General features: G+C 29.8%; 1 protein-coding gene across 2 annotated transcripts in view; it reads right to left on the reverse strand.

Moving 5' to 3' along the window:
• LOC119603752 (keratin, type I cytoskeletal 9) overlaps positions 1-13,038 on the reverse strand; it is a 35,740-nt gene that overhangs the window by 16,705 nt on the left and 5,997 nt on the right. For both annotated transcript variants that reach the window (XM_037955914.1, XM_037955913.1), the window contains exons 2-3: positions 5,202-5,498; positions 4,779-5,133 (exon numbers count right to left, since the gene is read on the reverse strand). In XM_037955914.1, the coding sequence (XP_037811842.1) occupies positions 4,779-5,133; positions 5,202-5,498 (652 nt within the window). The remainder of the gene's footprint in view (positions 1-4,778; positions 5,134-5,201; positions 5,499-13,038) is intronic.

Genomic DNA, 13,038 nt, shown 5'->3' on the forward strand with positions numbered 1-13,038 from the left:
GTCAAAATTTCATGATTCTAGGTTCAGCCGTTTGGGCTGTACGATGATGAATCAGTCAGTCAGTCACGCTACTCTTTTATATATGTATATAGATTGTAAAATTTATAATTAGTGAAAACATTAATGATACGTTTTTGGAAGCGTTATATCATTCCTTTGCTTAAAACATGATAAAATTGGAAAAGGAAAAAAAAGGACTTTTTTATCCTTTGGTGCAGCTCATTAAATATTGATCTTGGGACAATCTATGAATGAATCAAACATTCATTTTCGGTGGAAACATCAGTACCTTAATGTTTCTCCATACCAACGGGGCCACCCTAATGTATATGCATGTAAATGTGTGGCTATTTTCAATGTTAAATTTTCTATCTAAATTACGTACATCATCGTCATCATCATTGAGCTGTTGTGGAGACCACAATACCAGCAAATATAAAGAGCCAATTGTAAAAATTGCTTTAAAGTGTAGCATGCAACATACAACAACATTATATATGAATAGTAATAGTTTCTTGTAAATGCTGTCATCAATTGGAAAGTTGTATTTGAACAAAACAAAAAAAAAAAAACTATTTAATGTGGTTTTTGTGTAGGTCAATGTACATCATTTAATATGTACTTACAGTGCTATACAAAATTATAGGGCAAAGCAAAAATTTTTAAGGAAATTAACTAACGTTTACTTACTGAGGTTTAAGATCTTTAAACTAAATTGGTCATACAAACAATACAATGTTTAAAAATTAGTTAGTTAGTTAGTTTGAAAGGAGGATGTACATATATACATCAATTCCGAAGAAATATACCTAGGCCTCTATTGGGCCTATTGTGCTTTCCTTAACCAGTGCCTCACCTACCGGAGGCCACAAACCTACCGGAGGTTAGTGGCCTAGTGGTTAAAATATGGTTTAAAAATTAACAGTTTTAACATGTTGAAGAACAATATTTTACTATTAGTTTACCCCAAACTGTAATACATATATGTATATGTGTATATGTATAGCATGTAATGTAACATAATGTAATACATAGTTTACAATAGTTAAATTGAATTTGTTGTAAGTGTTTTTAAATAGTTAAAGTATGAGAAAAAAATAATAATGATATTACGTATGTATGTATGTACCTATATATTGACAATTTTTGTTAGAAATCAATCAACATTGACATGTGTTTTAGTTGTTGGGTTTTTTCTATATCTTGTCATGTTTATAAAGTTGAGGGATGTTTGTGTTGAACTTAGAAGATATAATAGATTTAACATTTTTATACCCTACATCACATGTGTTTTTGCGGTTGGATGTTAAAATATCGAATAACATATCATCACACCAAATGTTGCCATAATGTTTATGGACTTGATGACATTTTTAGAAGTATCGCAGTGTTAATGGACTTTTAATAGAGAAAAATCGAAGCAAAAATAAAGCGAAGTACTTCCAAAAGAATAACACTTCAAAACTAGCAATTAGTGATTTTTTTACCTTCTGTGGAAGTGATGTTTATTGACTTCCGAAGAATTCTATTTACATTTTTGTCAGATTTTACTTTTGGGCTTCTGTTTTAAATGAATATATTACCCTCATTAATGTTAATATTATTTAAGTCAAATTAGTTGTATTCTAATACAATTTCACTTCCGAATAACTTCCAAAAAAAGGCATAAAAATTACTTCTTGAGAATGACTTCAGAAGTAGTGAATTTGGAATCAAATAAAAAGGGCATGACAAGCCTGTGTTAAAATCATCACTTCTTCAGCTCTTTTTCAGTACTTCCATGGAGTAAATTCTACTTCTTTTTCGCTTCGTTGGAAGTTCTTTTTTTTTTTTTTTTGCTGGGATGTATCGAAACATTCGATTTCATATTCTTTTATTCTAGTTCCAATATATGGACGTAAAACTATTTTAAAATTTTGGTAATGAGGAGGTAATGTAGTTATTTCATACATTACTTTGTAATGTAATGAGTGATCGTTATCAGCAACATTTATATGATTTGTTGAATAGGATTTGTATTCAATTGACTAGAGCGTCTGATATTAGTAGTTGATGTAAGTAGTTTAAAAAAAACATTGATTTAAATTCGATTTAAAACTGTTCCAAATAGCACGATCAAATAATTCCTTAATGGCACTTTAATAAGTAAGTGGATAGACTAATAAACACAGAAAAAAGGAGAATCCTATATATCCTATATAATGGCTTAAAAAACATGAAATTCTGGTAGGATTTTTTCATCATGGGATCTATTCTTTCTATGAGGGCCACATATTGGATCTTCTGATAATCATTGGTGTAGGGAATTATTTATTCCGGTGTGATCAACTACAAATTCTTACTTATTTGAATAAATAGTATGGCATACTCATGACCTTTAAAGATTAATTAAATTTTTATCAGTTATGACATAATTCTGCAATGAATTCACATGAAATGAAAATAAACAATACCCTTAAAGGATAACATATATGTATTTAGCTCGGAAATCTTAACGTAAGATAAAAGGTAATTGTTAATTATTCTCGTTAACAAATTTTTTCTTCCATGTTGTAAATATAGCATTTAAATGGTAATTCAAGTCTGATCGTAAGATTATTCTAATAAAGACCTTCTGTAGAAGAGCATAAAAGTTCAGTAACAGATCACTAAACTTTGAATCATCATATTCAAATTTATTCACTATTAATCAAACTCTTCCTTTTCAAGACCTCAAGCAGTTAATCATGTCTATTATAGTATAATAAATGTTTGAGAGGTTCATATCTTGAAGCTGGTTTCTTAATGCATGGAATAGGCAGGGGTTCCATTTTTAACAAAAACCTTCCGTAGAAGAGGATAAAAACATTTTTTAGGCGTTCGGTGACTGAACAGATCACTGAACTTTGACAGAGTTTAATAGCATTTAAATGGTAATTTAAATCTGATCGAAAGACTATTATTAGCTTATAATACTTAGAATAGGTAGAGGTTCTAGTTCGAACAAAGACCTTCCGTAGAAGAGCATTAAAGTTCAGTAACAGATCATTGAATTTTGAATCATGATATTCAAATTTATTCGCTATGATATACATATCGATAAGTAGATTAAAATCGTCATGTTCTAGACCTCAAGCACTAAAACATGTTTGAGGGGTTCATATCTTGAGCTGATTTCATAAATTGACAGTATAGATTTCAGGGAGATTTTGGAGAGAATTTCACTCAATAATTCATCAAGCTGAACATTATGGACCTGCCATTTTATACAGAGTGGAGGCAATTAATCAGATGTTATTATGACATTGATAGATTTATTTTTTTGACATATTAGATATCAGATCTATATCATACATCTGCGTAAGATAACAGACTTTATTTGTTGTACAGTTTAACACACAATCGATCTTTTCGCACTTAGTTCGATAATGGTGTTATCAGCTACAAAGCTACAAATTGACACTGAATTTCGAAACTATCCACAACTTTAGCATTATTATAGATCTAGCTTTTTTGTGTGTTAAAACAGAAACGATCAATCAAATTGTAGAAATATTGAACTGATAGCATAAGCTTTTGAGAAGTCTTGAGAAGTACCGGCAGACCTTTATAAAGTGTTCATGTTATAGTTAAATGACGATATACTTTGGATTGTTTAATCTAAATTAGTCAAGAGCACTACGAATTTATAATGTAATCTGCAGTGGTTTAAGTATTTACAGCTATAGCATAAGGTACGTTCAGAACAATCAAATATTTGACAAAAATGAAGTGACCGTTAAAAAAATCGACATTGTAATTTCCTTTAAATAAATATTTATTAACTCAAATATAGCTCGTTTTTGAAGCTGTCACTTAGGAATGTCTTTATTACATCAAAAAAAAATGTGGTTACGTCTTTTTCGTCAAATATTTGATAGGTGTGAATGTAACTTTATTCAAACATTTGTAGGTATATAGTGAGTGACTCATTTAAATGGTTTAAGATAAAGAATAATCAATTATAAAAATATTTGAGATTTACTGGTCAAATTAAAAAGATTAAAAAAAAAAATTATGGAAAAATTAAAATTTTCCAGTTTTCTTCCATTATTTTCTTCATGACCATATGTTTTGTTTTGAATGATTATATTGTAGCACTAGTCAGATTTGCTGGCTTTAGAGTAAATTATTCACATTGAGTGATTTTGAGGTTTCTTATATTTCGATTAAAACCTGTAAATTCTATTAGTACATACTGTGACCAAAATATAGTAAAATTACTTTTCTATAGTATGCTTAAGATGAAAATCGTATTAATATGTAGACATAAATAATAAAATAATTTTATATTTAAAAAGCAAAAGCATTTTATCTAATTAGTAGTGCACAGCTGTTATAGTGAAAACTTTAAATAATTTATTTTATTTTTTTTTCTAAATTTTAACTGTGCAAGTGGTTAGTAAACCTTAAATAGTTTATTATACTCTTTAAAATTTTTAATTGTTTTGAAAATAGTGCATTTAATTAAAATAAAAAGAAAATATGTACATTAAGTGCTTTTTCTTAAAACTAAAGCTAAAATTGTAATTAAAACTAAAACATATTTCTATTTAGACAAAGAAACAGTTTTTAATTTTTAAGTAAATTAGAATTTTAAGTTTAAGGTTGATTGGTTTTTTTTTCATTTTTTTTGGTTAGAAACTCTTTTGAAAAGCAACATGCTAAGTAATTTATTTCATTAAATTATTGCAACTTATAAATATTTAATAAACAAACTAAATAACTGGCATTTCAAATATAATATTACTCGTACTTACTTTCTGTATGAACAACTGGACCAGAGGGATGTTTAACACCGCCACTACTACTGCTGCCTCCCGAAGAAGCTCCTGACAAGGAAGCAAACTTGCCAAAGGGATGACCACCGCCGCCGCCGCTGGGTATAGGTTGTAATTTACTTTGAGCTGAGTTAATAATATATTTGCCAACATCGGTAACTTTATCACCCGAGGCGGCCACTACTTGACCACTGGCACTTAAAGCATAACCACTGCCCTTAATCAATTGACCCTTAAGGGCGGTAACACCTCCCGTAATGGCCTTAACGGCTTGGAATATGGTATTAAGCACGGTTTTCTTTAAGGACCAAGGATTATACTCCACAGAATTGCCCTGCATTAACAAAAATATTTCGATATAACAATTTTTCTTTTTTGTTAAATTTATATCTTCAAACTCACATGATGACCATCTCCGCCATATGATTTATAGCCATAACCACCACCACTACTACCGCCCGAACTGCCCGACGCTATAGAAGCAGAGGCATGACCCAGACTAGATAAGAATCCTTGTTTTAAATGCAGCGCATAATCCGCACTACCACCCCCTGAACGTTTTTGTAATTGTGAATCTTTATCACTGGCCGCCAAATCACTATCCACCGTTACATCATCCAGTGAAATTGTCTTCTCCTCGGCCTCTGCTGGATATGAGCATGTCAGCAATGGCAGCGTTAGTAATAACAAATATAAATACTGGAAATTTTTAAATAAAAAAATTTTCTTGTTAAATTCTCTTTGGCAATCATTTTCATTATGCAATATGTGTTTAAAGTCTGCGCAATTAGTGTGTGTGTGTGTGTTTTTTTCTATTGCAAGCTGCTAACTGCCTGGTTTTGTGACGTATCAAACATTATGCCTCATTTCGTTGAAAGTCTTGTGTTTTTTTTTTCATTTAACAAAAACCAAACAACTTTTTGTAAAATTTTACTTTAAATGGGAATGTATGCCAATGGCAAGTATGTATGTCTTTTACATTTTATCAACTAGTTGCAAGAGTTGTTATATGTTAAGTGTTGGAAAAACCACTTGGTCCATACTAGAGGTATCACATTATTTGTACGTAAAGAAATTGTTAATATTTGTTAGTTTTTGGATATTACAACTTATGGACGTCACAATTTGTACAATGATTTTTAAAGCGGAATTTTGTAAAAAGTTTTAAAATATTTAGATTGTATTTGTTGTGTTTTATGACTCAGAATAAAAAGAAATGGGGTCTTGAACCTTAATCCAAGAACATACATACTTATGAGGAACAAACTTATATTTAAACAACTATAATTGTCCTTCCTTCCATGACTTATTTTTCTAGTTCCTATAAAATGTATTGCATCCGTTGCACACAGCACCAGAGTACTGTTCCAGAAAATGCTGGCGTGTTTATCTAATAGAACGAACCTTGACGTGCAATTAAGAAGATTCAAGAAAAGATTTATAAACTCTGCCAGAAATTGTAAAATTCTGGAATTTATCTTCATCAGAAAGGTACGAAACGGGATACGAAAAGTTTGATTTATAAAATGCTATGTACCTATGTTAAGTTTGTATTCTGGACCACCACTCAGGGAATGACCCCTACTTATGCAGTGCATTGTACTGGAACTAGGAAAATAGGTTGTGGGAGGGAGGATAAAGGGAATAGTGTTCGTGGACATTTGATTTAAACCTTTTCACATCGAAAGCGACGGGGAATACTTCTGCAGGAAGTTTGTTCAACATACGAATAGTGCGGCTAAAGAATAAATTTTCCCTGTAACGTGCTGTGCGGTCCACTGGAACATATTCCATTATAGTATCGATAAAACAGTGAAATACACCCCACGTTGTGACGGTGCTCCAGTGAATCAATGGAGTTGGATACACTACTGTCAGCGATAAGTACCTTAGCCCTCTCTTGTACGCGGCCGAGTAGCTCCAAAATAGACTTCGAAGCTCCGGCCCATATATGGGAGTTGTATTCCATTTTCGGTCGTATATAAGTGGTGTAAATAGTAAGATGATCAGATGGAGTGTAGTATGTCTTACACCGTTTCAAAAAACCGAGACACTGTTTAACTCTCTATTTGTAGGTACTTATTTAAGTGCTTACAAATAGGTAGCGTGGTAAGTACTTGTTCATGCGTAAGTAGTGAATAGTAGTTTTATTAGGTTCTTAAATCAAATGAATGTTTTACAATTCTACAAAATATTGAAAACTATATTCTGAAAACATTTGACACATATGAGATCTTATTAGTGATGTAAATTCAAGACTAATTAGGCCCTCGATATGATGGAAACTTAGTCAACTTTGATGGTTCAAAAATAGGAAACGGTCATTACTTCAGTGTACACCTTTAAGCAATGAATTACAATTATTTGTAATTGTAATTGATGTTTGTCCAATTAGAATTACTTGTAATGTGTAATTGACCAATAACCAATTACAATTACTTGCAATGTGTAATTGGCCAATAACCACTTACAATTCCTTGTAATTGTAATTGAAGTTTTGGCAATTACAATTACTTGTAATTGCAATAAAAGTTTCCAATTAAAATTACTTGTAATTGTATTTTAGGTATTACCAATTACAAAATAAGGAATAAAATTACAATTACAAGTAATTGTAACTGCAAATTTTTCAAAACTTCAGTTACAATTACAAGTAATTGTAATTGGAAACTTTTATTGCAATTACAAGTAATTGTAATTGCCAAAACTTCAATTACAATTACAAGGAATTGTAAGTGGTTATTGGCCAATTACACATTGCAAGTAATTGTAATTGGTTATTGCTGCCTCTTATGTCAAGCATGTGTTAAAATCATCACTTCTTCAGGACTCTTTCAGTATTTCCATGAAGTTAAGTCTACTTCTTTTTCGCTTCTTTGTAAGTTCTTTTTTTGCTGGATATTTCAGTATCTTTTAATAATTTTTAAGGAATAGCTCTCAAACGGAGCGTATTAGTGCCATAAATACCAGAAAAATACAAAATAATTAATACACATCGAAGTGTTCCTACATTAGATTCTTAAAAAGGCTGATCCTCAGAACACTTTACTTCCTTCTTCCTGAAGTTGTAAGTGGGTTTCTTACAATGTCAAATCAAATGAAACCCCCTAAATTTGGTATACTTCTTACAAATATTTTATAATTATTTAAAAAGTAATAAAACTTACAACACAAAAGAAAATTTAAAAGAAACTAGCACAAGTATTCAGTTTTAAATGCTTACAACAGTTTCTTAAATCCTACGCCGTGTGACAACTGTTACCAACATTAATTTTGTGGCACACACATACAAATTCATACAAATAGTTGAAATAATATTAATATGTTGCATAATTGCATGCATGCATGCATTAATGCCTGTTTCGTGGTCGGTCTAAATTGTAAATTTCATCTTGTATGTGTCATGCTTTATGAAACGCTAATTTTGGGTCTTTTTTTTAGTTATTAATTTTTTAATATTTTACAATTGTTTCCATTTTAAACTAAAAACAAGAAACTTAAATTACATGCAATTATTGGAAAGAAAAAACAAAGCATACGATCATCAATAATTGTTTAAGAATTTGTTAATTGAACTACAATTGTCTTAATAGACAAATCAAAAATAGATATAATTATAGTTTTATACATATTTCTTAAAACTATAACAATCTACAGGTAATTTAATAACTTTATTTGCATTTACTTTGTATCATATGTACATTACTGCGTTTTACTTATAACAAGTTTAAATTGCTACTTCATGCTAACTTTAATTGAATTTCACAACTTTTATGTTTTTCATTGGGGAATGGCTGGTGTGGTTTGAATTTTAACATTTATCGCAAGACAAATTGAAAATTGTACAGAGATTATTTTAAATTTATTATTTATGGTCCATTAATTTGTGTATTTGACAAGTGAAGCATTTAATTGAACATTTAGTACATTTAGCAATCGTTAACTTTGTTTTTTCGTTCATTTTTCAGTTTTGTTTTATTTTGTGTCATCATTTAATGAGTTTTATATTCAATTAAACATGTTTAATTTGGTCAATTGAAAAAATTTGAAATTCTTTTTATTATTTTTTTTCTTGGTTTGATTTGGGAGTTGGTTGTATATTGATTGAAATAAATTGAGAACTGGATGACTGTGGCATTTTTTAAAATATGATTTGAGGTTGTGCTACTAAGGAATTAAATTAAAATTAGTAAATTGTTTATTTCTTGCGGGAATTATATGATTAAGAAAATCATATAAATGAGATAGAGTTAGTTTGCAGTGTTCCATGATCAGCAAAGAATAAAAGTACGTACTAATATATTTTTCGGCTTTTTTAATGTATTTTACAGATAGCCTATTGACAAGCTTACAGACTAGAGTATTGATAAATATATAGACTAGTCTATTGACATGTTTATTGACTAATATTTTGATCAGTTTATAGATTAGACTATTGATTGGTTTATCGACTTGTCTATGGATGAATGTTTTTACATGTCTATGACTAGTCTATATGGTGTAGACTATCGCATACCCAGCAAAAAAAGAACTTCCAAAGAAGCGAAAAAGAAGTAGAATTTACTCCATGGAAGTACTGAAAAAAACCTGAAGAAGTGATGATTTTAACACAGGCTTGTCATAGGAGGGATGTCCTTTTTATTTGATTCCAAATTCACTACATTTCAAGAAGTAATTTTAATGCTCTTTTTTTTTTGGAAGTCCTTGTCGACTTGTCTATGGATTAAGGTTTTTATAAGTCTATGACTAGTCTATATGGTGTAGACTATCGCATACCCAGCAAAAAAAGAACTTCCAAAGAAGCGAAAAAGAAGTACAATTTACTTCATGGAAGTACTGAAAAAGACCTGAAGAAGTGATGATTTTAACACAGGCTTGTCATATGAGGAATGTCCTTTTTATTTGATTTCAAATTCACTACATCTGAAGACATTCTCAAGAAGTAATTGTAATGCTCTTTTTTTGGAAGTTATTCGGGAGTGAAATTGTAGTATTACAGAATACAACTAATTTGACTTAAATAATATTAACATTAATAAGGATAATAGAAACATTAAATACAAAAGCCCAAATACAACATTTTTTATCTCATAAAAATGAAAGAACAAAAAATATATCTTCAACACTGAAAAAATAGAATTATTTTCGCTTCTTAGGAAGTCTTTAAAAATCACTTCCTCAGAAGGTAAAAAAAAATCAATTAGTGCTACTTTTGAAGAGGTATTTTTGCTGGGATATGTTATAGATTACACAGTGAGACAAAATAAACGAAAAGTTAAATATCTGGGAAGTGATACTATTTTTCTGAAAGGTAAATCCCAGTAGAATACGAATCTATACTTGAAATTTGCCAAATACCTCCAAAATCTTGAGATACGGGTAAAAACGCGGTTTTTCATACCTTTAAGAACTTTTAGTCAGTAACTTAGTTGAATATCAACCGATTTTTGGTTTCTCAACAGATTTAGAAGAAGCTGAGGCCTTTATAATGACATATGGGCAATTCCATGAAAAGGTAAACCACGACTGAAAAAATAAACCCCCTATAACTTTTGCATTTTTAAAGATAATTCAATAAAAATTGGTATATGATCTTTTGTAGCACCAAAGACGAAGGCTGTTGAAAATTTTTGAAATCGGTCTATTTTTACACCTCGCCCCCATACAAACGGTCCCGCAAATATCACTTTTTAGCTCATAATTCTGTTAATTATAATACTATTCCTTCCTAAATCAGCAGATAGGAGAAGAATCTGTCACGTACGATATTCAAAAATGTTCATTATAAAATTATATTAATTTTTTTTCTTATTTAAAAATTATGGATTATTTACATGTACTTTAAAAATTTTTCCGTTTTACGTCACGTATGATATCGCCATATTTTAATCCATATTTTGGAAAACAAGATTTCTTTTGCAAATATAGTATTCTCAGAATGGAACAGAATTGATTTCCAAGTACTCCCATTTTTACCAAATCTGAAGGCGTACGAACGTCACATACAATCGTATGGAATTGCCCATATATAATGTTTAAGTAACCCTGCAGAAATATGTGTGCATTTCATCGGCAAACATGTTATTGATTTTAGTTTTGTGCCGTTTTCTTAGTCTGGAGATGTTTTTACAAAGTATTTTATATAGGAGCCGTACTATTTATTAATGCATTAGACAACTATGTCTGTTTATGAGTAAAACACAACTTTTCTTTATAAAATCCATTAGCAATTGACGACGTTATTGATTTTTTTTTTAATACAAAATTGTTCAAAAACTGATTTTCTGAAAGTTGCTTTATATATAGGCCGATCCTCATAAAATTTGGTGGAAAGATTTATGTTTATATAAAAGTTATATTTGTGTTAAGTTTCATCGTGATATTGATATAATTAAGAGAATTATGGAATTAAAGTCATAATCTGAAGGAGGGCTTGCTGCATCTGCTTTCTACTTTCGTTGAGAGACTTAAAATCGGTTGAGTTTCAATTAGGTTACTGACGTTAAAGTGCTTAAAGGTACGAAAAATCGGTTTTTACCAGTATCTCAAGATTTCAGAGGTGTTTGCAAATTTCGAGAACAGTTTCTTGTTTTACTCGGATCCACCTTTCAGAAAAGTAGTATCACTTCCCAGGTATCTTTTTTTGTCGCATAGTGTTATTGTAGTTTTATTAATTACTCTATGAACTAATCTATTGATCATTCTACGTATATTGAACTAATCTATGGATTAGTTTAAAGATAAGTCTATCCCAGCAAAAACTCGCTAATGACTTGTATTTATATAACCACATAATTTTCAATAACTACTACATACCATCTGTATTACTTGTAAGTACTCTTATTATAACGTACACATAATCAGATACGTAAGTATCTGAGTTTTGCCGTTTTATTTGGAATTTTTTTACACACACGCAATAAAATAACTAAGCAGTGGTAGTGGCAGCGACTTTTTGTTTGTTTTTAAAACAAAATAACTCTATAACTCCCTATTTGTAAGTACTTATTTAACTAGTGATTTGTAAGCGAGCGTGATAAGTTGTTACCTCCAAAGTCATCTCCGTGTTAAAATTATGAGCTAAAATGCTAATTAATAAGTGTAAGCTCCATTCAAAATAATATTTTTCTCATGTTCAATACATTAATAAGCATTGGAGGGGTGTTTCTACATGAGATTTAAGAAAAAAACGCTGTTCCACTGGACACTCTAATGGACATGCTGCCAACATAAATTAATGAAGTCAAACTTATTTTCCTTATTATCAAGAGATACTACAATTGCCACTAACAAATTGTTCAACCTAAATTAATCAAAAGCTTACCTATTAACTACTAATTGCACTAAATAGTTGGAATATTACTCTAATTTAATTAATTCCCCATTAATTGAAATTATTGCTATTAAATACACAACTCAATCAAATCCCTTCATTTTCTTCCTTAAGCAAAGCAATCAATAATTTCCATACATAATTAAATTACTTCCCTTTTAAAATTTGCTTCCTCCATAGCAAATTAAAAGAAAGATATAGAAAAGAGTAACAAAAAAATAATAATAATAATAAAACAGAAAAAAAATTACATCATTTTAAATTCACTCTAATTTATTCATTAATATTGTATTATGACACGCGATTATGTCAACTTCTTTACAAAATTTTATTTTGAATGAAAAATTAATACAAAAATCCCAAATCAAAACTACAACAGCGGGACAAGTTAAGAAATAAATAAAGAAAGAAAGAAAGAGTTTTATGACTAAATGTTAGTCTACAATGAAGATGACCCGGTTAAAAGTGATTGTACCACATTTTTTTTTGTGGTGGGGTTTTTGTATTTCTTTATTTCGCTCTCTTAAACCATAAACACTTTTAAATATGTTAAGTTAGGAATAAATAAATGATGTGCAGACATTTGAATAACAAATTAAGTAACGAACTAACTAACCTAGCACAATATCCACAATAGTCAGTGAATTTAAAGAAAACTAAAACCCAAAGAATTGACATCGTGAGAATTTTGATTTGATTAAACATGTGCAGAAAATAAATCTTTAATATATATATTATTCAATTTTAGCAATGATTTGTTGTACGATTAATTAAGTACTCGTGTGTGACTGAGTGTATTTGTTATAAAAACTCTGATAAAATAAATAAAAATTACAACTTTCACTTTATAAGGGAGTGTTGTATAGAGTTATTTTGTTTACATTTTGAAATCTTGGTTAACACTTT

The sequence above is a fragment of the Lucilia sericata genome, unplaced genomic scaffold (genome assembly GCF_015586225.1).
Source record: "Lucilia sericata isolate MDLA Ls3-8-SP2 unplaced genomic scaffold, ASM1558622v1 Contig000333F_arrow, whole genome shotgun sequence".
In the NCBI taxonomy this organism is placed as follows: Eukaryota; Metazoa; Arthropoda; class Insecta; order Diptera; family Calliphoridae; genus Lucilia; species Lucilia sericata.